The sequence below is a fragment of the Amphiprion ocellaris genome, chromosome 23, assembly GCF_022539595.1.
Source record: "Amphiprion ocellaris isolate individual 3 ecotype Okinawa chromosome 23, ASM2253959v1, whole genome shotgun sequence".
NCBI classification, from domain to species: Eukaryota; Metazoa; Chordata; class Actinopteri; family Pomacentridae; genus Amphiprion; species Amphiprion ocellaris.
In genome coordinates, this window is record NC_072788.1 from 9,485,447 (window position 1) to 9,494,100 (window position 8,654).

The 8,654-nt window shown below is 38.7% G+C and overlaps 1 protein-coding gene across 1 annotated transcript; it reads left to right on the forward strand.

Annotated features, from left to right (window-relative positions):
• The first annotated feature begins 1,075 nt into the window (after positions 1-1,075).
• lgi2a (leucine-rich repeat LGI family, member 2a) lies at positions 1,076-6,649 on the forward strand. The gene is made up of 8 exons (XM_023277818.3): positions 1,076-1,568; positions 1,790-1,861; positions 2,713-2,784; positions 3,398-3,469; positions 3,606-3,677; positions 3,807-3,976; positions 4,142-4,306; positions 4,389-6,649. The coding sequence occupies exons 1-8, from the start codon at positions 1,294-1,296 to the stop codon at positions 5,204-5,206; spliced, it is 1,716 nt and encodes a 571-aa protein (XP_023133586.2). The 5' UTR covers positions 1,076-1,293; the 3' UTR covers positions 5,207-6,649.
• The last annotated feature ends 2,005 nt before the right edge of the window (positions 6,650-8,654 follow it).

Sequence of the window (8,654 nt, forward strand, 5' to 3'; positions counted from 1 at the left end):
GCAAATTTGTAAAATTATATATTGTTTTATTTAAATGCAGTAAATGGTACAATTTTACAATCAAAGAAACAATGACCATTTAAAAAAATTTTTTACATTATTTACAGTTTTTGCATAATTAAAAGATCTATAGCTGCTTTGAAATGACTGTAATTTTACAGTCAAATGTTGTTAAAAGAATGTAATGTCAGCTGTAAAAATACAGATTTTTTTTGTTATTTAAAAAAAAAATATATATATAAATTAACTGTTTTTCCCCTGTGATTTTGCTACTTATTAGCTGTAATTTAACAAAACTGGAAAAATACATAAATGTTTAAAAAATAATCACCAGTTTTCAATCCTTTGTTTCCATTTTTGTTTTCTTTAAAATAAAAAGGCAAAAAGCATCTATATTTGATAATTTAAACATAATAGAAATAGTGGATTTTCGTGGCCGAATGTGGTAAAACAATAAAACGCTTTTCGTGAAAATGCAGATTTATGAGGGTTTTTTTGTATTTCCAGTCAATGTGTGAATGAATACTATATCTCTAATTTTACTACATTTTATCAGTAATTTAACAAAATAATATCTGTAAAATATCTCTAAATTGTTTTAAAACACACAAGTAACGTAACACGTTTTAGCTTGTACAGTTAAGTGGAACATTTCCCAGGGTTTTTGTTTCCAGCGGCTCAGTCCAGCGGCTGCCACAGAGGCGCTGTCCGTGGTGCTGCAGTTCTGCGCCTCTGAAGCTTCTACATATGAAGGAGGGACTCATCTACAGCTTCCAGTCTGTCAAAAATGTGCACTGGAATATTATATAAGCCCCACACATATCAGTGAAACGCCTCAACAGACTTTGATATGAAGCATATTTAAATGAGCCCCGAATTGGAAGAATTACTCTCCTCATTATTCATATTAAGTCAACACTGGAACCAAAATGCTAAATGTGGAAATAACTTATTTATTTTTAAGATCTACAAATGCATGCTTGTGTATGTGTTGTGTGCTGCATGTGGTAATATTAAAAATAATAATGATGTGAAATTAGATTTGCGATGAGTATTCAAAAATAGGCATGCGCGCAAGATTTGGTGCAACTATGTATGAAACCAAATCCGCTATGTAATAACGCCTCAATTATTATATTCATTCATGTATTTATTTATTTATTCTCAATGTATGCTACGTGGCTGTTTAACCAACAGTTATCCGAGCGGGAGCCCTGACTTAATAAATAATTAAAGTGGACGGAGGGGAGCTGCAGCTGATTTGCTGATGTCAGGCAGCCAGTGCAGCATTTCATGGTGCAGGGTGGAAACGGCGCTGGTGCCATCTGCCTCGATCGGTGCTCTCGGCAAGGAAAAAAAAAAAAAAAAAAACTCACACATGCGAGCCCGGCAAGAAAGATGCTGCCAACTCTTAAGATCTGGGCATTGTTTTCTGTGTTCCTGTGTCAACCGGCTCATTTGAAAAAGCCTTTCCGATGTCCTTCAGCATGCAGCTGCTCCAAGGAGTCTATCATCTGCGTCGGGTACTCCTACATCCCCAGGATTACCCCCAACGACATCAATTCCTTGTGAGTACACAACACGCATGATCTTTTTCTCCTTTAAAAAAAAAAAAACTGAACATTATGCCGCACAGTGTATGCGTGTATAATATGCAGCTTGTTAAGTTTCCCTCCAGTTGCTCCCAATGCAGAACCTTAGAATAAGAGCTGATCGTGTGCAGGGTTCATTCTGTGCTCCGATTGATCACTTTGACAGCATTTTATTTTCTCTGCTTTCATCCTCTCAGGAGTATCGTCAATGGGACTTTCACTGAGGTCAAAGAGGCGATGTTCTCTCACATGCCATCTCTCCAGCTCCTGTAAGAGCACTTTAAACGTCATGTTCGATCAGAGGCTCTATGCAGATAGATTTAGTCCGGATTGTTCACTTTTCAAACTTAAATATGTCTTTGCTGTGTCAAATGGCTGATTTGATGAAGAAATCTGGTTCTCACTCAACACAGCACTCATTATACATAAATAACAAGCGTGAATGTGTAATAACAGAAAGGTTTAGTGAGGCTTTTATGTCTATGCAGCACATGCGTGTCCAACTTTTTGTCGTGCCTGACTTTAACGCAGATACAGTCTTGTGAGTCTGTTGGTGCATTTTGAAGCTATAGAGCAGGGAAGGCTTTTAAAAAGGGGGCTGGACACCTGGAGATAAATAATGGAAATCTCGTCCTGAGCTTTCAGTGCCGCCTGATTCCACACTGTACTTACCAGAAGCCATCAATCTACTTTGTTACTCCACCAGTGACAGCTGTGATGTCAGCATAAACAAAGGCGTGGCAGAGTCTTAGCACACAGTGATTACAGCTAGATACATGTTTTGTCCATTTTTTCCCCACCAGTCTCTTTGAAATGAACTATTTTCCAAAAGATAATTGTCTTTTTAGTGTGTTGCAGCTTAATTACAATAGGATCAATCCTTAGCACCGTGTTTTACATTAAAACGATTTGTTGAAATGATGATAGAGGTCATTAAATGTGGTCATCTAATAACTTATTCCACTCCAGACTGTGCATGTATTGGCTTTGAGAGTTGTGCTTTTGGAGCATTTTGGATCTATTCTGGATACAGACCTGATTGTGTTATTTTTTTCCAGACAAAAGCATTAAATGGTGCATTGTTGAGCATCATTAACATATTTGTTGTTCTCCTCCGCAGGCTTTTGAATTCCAATTCTCTCACAACTATAAGGGATGATGCATTCTCAGGCCTTCCACATCTGGAGTACCTGTAAGTTCCTCTGCTGTTTTTGTCAAAGTAGTACGAAGACAGTGTTTGTATGTTATTTCACTGTAAGCTAACATAATGAAATAGTCTTCTGGGGATGTTGTCGTGGTTATGAGGTTATGTGGTTGGATGCTGGCACTTTCAGAAAGTGAATGTGGCCGGGAAGCATCGACCTAATGCCCTCTAGTGGTTCCACTTCTGCCAAAGTAGAATCTCTTCACTTATCACCACAGTATTTGCACAAATCCTGACCACAACCTTGTAATTAAGGAAATAAACAAAGCATTTCGCCAAATTATGGAACCAAAATTTATAAAAATACATGTGGCAGGAGAGGGTGACTTGATTATTTTTCCTCCAAAGTGACTTAAACAGGCACCAATTATAATCACAGTATGCGTATGACTGTTTCTTGGTCTTTTAGGGTCAGCATAGGATTGCTGTGCAACATTATTCATATAAAAACTACCTTGATTAAACTATAAATGCTGTAGTTGTGGGATATATTTGATGTATTGAACTGTGCAAGTTAATTTTCAGTTTTAGACAGTTGCTTTTTGTGTATTCTTAATTGGAGAAATGTCATAATAATTCCATGTTTCTTTTCTCTCCACAGGTTCATTGAGAGTAATAAGATAGAGACTGCATCGAAATATGCCTTCAGAGGACTCAGGGATTTGACTCACTTGTACGTACCAGGGACTGCTAAATAAATACGACTTTTACTTCTGCACAGTCTACGTGAAATTTCCATTTCCTTGCAGTAATTATGAATATCTCACTTGCAACCGTTTGCTGTGTTCCTTCGTCATGGTTGTTTTTAGGTCTTTGGCAAACAACAACATTAAAGCCTTGCCCAGGGACCTCTTTATTGACCTGGACTCACTGATAGAGCTGTAAGGGTTTTTTTTGTTTTTTTTGTATCCAGTTCGATGCCTATCTTCCTGCTCTTCTTTTATTCTAAGATGCCTTTCGGTTTGTCCACTTTGTTTAGTCGGCATTGACACTGTACTCGTTTGCTGCAGGGACCTGCGAGGAAACGCCTTTGAATGTGACTGCAGAGCCAAGTGGCTTATGACGTGGTTGAAGAACACCAATGCCACAGTGTCGGATGTCGTGTGTGCCGGACCCGAGGACATGAAGGACAAGCGCCTCAATGATATGACCAGCCTGCACAATGAGTGCATCTCAACGGGTGAGAAACGCCTGAGCCAGCTGGCCTGTTCTCAAATCTAACTGGCGTCAGTATCAAGCGTCTCAGCTGGGTCATTCTAAGACATGTAGAGGTTATTCTTTTCCTGTGGATTTGCTCTGACAGTTTTTTTCAGCTTGTAAATAATCATGATGTACCTCTCTGCAGATTTCGTCCTCCACCAGTCTGTTGCGTCAGAGTCTTTGTCTGTTGACACATTCAGCTATAAGAATGACGTCTATGTGACTATTGCTGCTCCCAACGCAGAGAGCTGCATGGTTTTGCAATGGGATCACATAGAAATGAACTTCAGGACTTATGATAACATCACAGGTAAGGCAATGTCTGAACAAACTGTCTGAGAATGATGGAAGTGAGCTTCACCCTTACGTCATCGGTCTGTTCTGCCCTTCAGGTCAGTCCATTGTGGGGTGCAAGTCAGTTGTCATCGAGAACGAGGTGTTTGTCATTGTGGCTCAACTCTTTGGCGGCTCCCACATTTACAAGTTTGACGAGGACCAGAGCAGGTTCAGTAAGTTCCAGGACATTGAGGTGTCCAAGATCTCCAAGCCCAATGACATCGAGGTGTTCCAGATCGGCTCCGACTGGTTCTTTGTGATTGCGGACAGCTCCAAAGCGGGCCTGTCCACCCTCTACAAGTGGAACGATAACGGCTTTTATTCGTACCAGTCGCTGCACGAGTGGTACCGCGACACGGATGCAGAGTTCCTGGACTTGGACGGGAAGGCCCACCTCATTTTGGCAAGCCGCTCGCAGGTTCCTGTGATTTACCAGTGGAGCCGGAGCAACCAGAAGTTTGTCCTGCAGGGCGAGATCCCCAACATGGAGGATGTAGTCGCTGTGAAACACTTCCGGATCAAGGAGGAGCTCTACCTGGCGATGACGCGCTATATCGGTGACTCCAAAGTTCTTCGTTGGGGCGCCAAACAGTTCGCAGAGATCCAGGCTTTGCCATCACGAGGTTCCATGATCCTCCAGCCGTTCTCCTTCAAAGAGCGTTACTACCTGGCTCTGGGGAGCGATTACACCTTCTCACAAATCTACCTGTGGGATGATGAAAAGAAATTCTTTGACCGCTTCAAGGAGGTGTACATCCAGGCACCGCGCTCATTCACTGTGGTTTCCACTGACCGCAGGGACTTCATTTTTTCTTCCAGCTTCAAGGGAAACACGCAGATCTTTGAGCACATCATCATTGACCTGAGCTTGTGAGGGGCTGCACCTTATTGTCCCTCCTGCAATCAAACGTCTTCCACTAAAAAGAAAGGACCAGACTTTATGAACTGTTCAATATCAACTCCTGCATAGTTTTCCTCTCATAAATTAGCATTGGGTCAAGTAGTGTCTTGACTGTTTCTCAATGGCCTTGTCCTATTACCTGTTCTCATGGGTTCTCAGACTTTCACAGGTATTACGATTTCTCAGACTGCTGGTATTCTCTTAAAACTCCAGGTGACATTCCTGAAGGTGAAAAAAACGGAAATGTAATTTGATCTATTTGGATTTTCTGTTTAATACGCCCATTTTATACGCCCAAAATAAAACACCAGGACTTGAGAGGAAGGAACTAGTTTAGTTTTACTCTCATTTGAGGATATAGCAGGTGTGTTTGCCACTTACCTCGTATCCTCATACCCTGTGGTAATGTACAGTATGTTGCCTTATCAGTTAGGGGTTTTGTGTTCGGATGGGCCCACAGTGCCTCCTTCTGGCCGTGATAGAGCATCACACCCCCCTCTCCTTTTTCCATACAGGGAATGTCTTGAAAGCACAAACCTTTAATTATAATAACTAAGATCTTAGAGTGTAGTTGTTCAGTGGAAAGTGTTACCTTAGGTGCTATAGATTATACTGCGTATGACTGAAAAAAAAAGAGAAGAAGGAGTGATTTGTTGTTTTAGAAGGTGAAATATTCTGGACTGGATATAGCTAATGCCACCTTAGACAAACATACACTAACAGAAAATCCCCATTTAGATACAACTTTTAGATCAGAGGTACTATACGTGGCAAAGTAGATAGAAGCTCTCTTTATCGATTTAATGCAAAGGACCTGTGTTTAAGCGATGTCAGGGAAATTAACCTTACTTACAAGTTTGAAAATATAACCACAGTTGTTGGGCTAGTGACGTAATTTCACTTTTCTTTACTAAAAAGGCTCATCTCAGCTGAAGTTAGTGGCCTCAAATGAGTAAATCTGCTAAGAGGGCATAATTTGTTCCTCCGAAGACGAAGGAAACTAAATGTATGTGTAAATATGTCTGCTCAAGATGAGTCTGTCATTCTGTTCATTGAAAATATTGAATGTTGACAAGCTACAAAATGTATATAAAACAAGGACTGCGATCCACTACCTGTTCTGAACAGATTTTTGCACTTAAAATCAAATGTTACTGCAGCTTGCAAAAGCATGACATTCAAAAAAAAAGGTGTTTGCCAAATTCTTTTTAAGAAAAACCTAACGAACTCTGAAGTCTAAAAGTGCTTCTATTCATTAAGTGAATGGCGTTGCAAATGACAAAAAAACCCCTAATGGAATATGCAAGCTTTACATTTCTTTTGTATGATTTTGTTCTAAGCATATTGAATGTTACTCTTAAAATTATACTGTAAGTTTAATCAGTTGAGTATCAAAATAAATGTGTAAAAATATGATTGTAAGATGTGTTTTATCATAAGGATTAGGGTATAATGTTGGTAAAAGGTCATTTTCATCCCTTTTATAACAACTGAATCAGTACATTGAGACAGTATTACATCCTAAACTAAGGTCACTGAGATGTTAAAGCTGCATAAATCAATATTTTTAGATCACCAATGTCATCAGTTGTGTTTGATAGTACAAACACTAAAAACTGCAGCCACTTTTCCAAAAGATGGTGCTGGTCCAAAATCTTTGAGAAGTGTTCAGTTCAGTTGAGATCTGGTGGCTGTGAATGCCATAGGATATGAGTCACTTAATATTAACCGTTGAGTGCCCTGTGGATGAAGGCTGTGTCATACTGGAAGAGGCCTTCAGGATACAACAGTTTCATCATAGGATGTTTATATTGATTTACCGCAATCTTTCCCTCTAAAGGGGACAAGCTGACCCAAACCATGCCAGTAAAATAAACACAGCATAACATGATCTGGATCCCCTCACTGTAGAGGCCACATCTGAAAGTCACAGCCTTGTGTAAAGCAGACTTATACTACTTTGGATTTTCTTTGTTCCACATAGGAGCACATAAAATAAACTAATTTAGAAAACTTACGTTATCTCAGATAAATTATTTCTACATGGCAGAACAACAAAACAAGCAGGGATCCTGTGTAAGCCTCTGTAGTAACTCTTAACACTTGAAATCATACTTTCCTTATACAGTCATGGAAACAATCATGAGACCACTCTTGTTTTCTTCAATTTCTTGTTCATTTCAATGTCTGGTACCACTAAAGGTATATTACCTGAAGAATACAATGAACACGACATAAAATGCAGCTGATTAAATAATATTTTATGTCTTATTTGACATGCTTTAGCTTAATTGTATTCCCAGGGTGTATAAGAGGCCATTTCATGTCATAAGCAGCACTGCACATGCAAAGGTGTTTGAATTTGTGCAGCAGGAATGGGCTGCTGTGACAGCAGAATAATGTCAGAAGCTGGTGGAGAGCAGCCAAGATGCATGGCTACAGTCATCAAAAACAATGGTTATGCAATCAAGTACTAACTCCTGAAAACAGACAGAAAAGAAAACATGGAATCCTAAAAGCACTGATTTTGGTAGTACAATGTCATAGCTGTTGATGTAAGAACTTAAGTGATTTTGGTTATTATCAAAAAAAAAACCATGGAAAATGACTAGATATCAGCTCTCTCTCTCTCTTAAATTAAACTCTTATGAGCTATTTTTGTTGTTATCATTATATTTGTCCAAAGAAATGTACCTTTAGTTGTACCAGACATTAAAATGAACAAGAAATTGAAGAAATAAAGGGTGATCTAATAATGTTTTCCGTGACTGTATAGGCTACCGTGTTGACCAAAGTGAGAGAGCTGCTTGCATTTATGCACAGCATTATAAATTATCCCCAACTTACAGACAGGACCGATCAGGATCTAATGACATTCTTTTCTTCACCTGTCATAAGTGATCATTTCAAGCTATAGTGAAAGTATAAGACACCGCAGTGTGTGTGTGTGTGTGTGTGTGTGTGTGTGTGTGTGTGTGTGTGTATAATAAATATACATAAATATATAAAATTCAAATGTAATTAATTTGTAGTAGACCATAAAATTACACTAATTACAAGAAACTAATTACAAAAAAATTAATTATTTTACACACATTTGTTATTTAAATAAAATATGTATATTTCTATTAATATATAAATTATTTATTTTTAAAAATCTGCATCAGCTTTTTTTTATCAGCTATAAATTCCTTTTTTTGCTTTCTGTTTCTTTTTTAAAAAATAGATATTTGCTGTTATTTTGCCTCCACTATTTTTTGACAGGTTTTAAACAATACAGTATTCTCAAGTTTTTCTTTTCACAGCATTTTTTTTTTGACAGTGTACAGTTAACTTGAGGCACATGAGCGCCCGTATGTTCCTGCAAGGTAAAACTGAGGGCAAAACAGCAACAAGGCAGCAGAGGTTATATTGAACTGAA

What these genes read in the sequence shown, in the direction of transcription:
- lgi2a (XM_023277818.3), top strand. Translation starts at nt 1,294, where the DNA reads ATGGTGCAGGGTGGAAACGGCGCTGGTGCCATCTGCCTCGATCGGTGC. An exon ending in CCCAACGACATCAATTCCTT is followed by an intron (nt 1,569 to 1,789) that starts GTGAGTACACAA and finishes TCATCCTCTCAG; the next exon opens with GAGTATCGTCAATGGGACTT. An exon ending in CAATGAGTGCATCTCAACGG is followed by an intron (nt 3,977 to 4,141) that starts GTGAGAAACGCC and finishes ACCTCTCTGCAG; the next exon opens with ATTTCGTCCTCCACCAGTCT.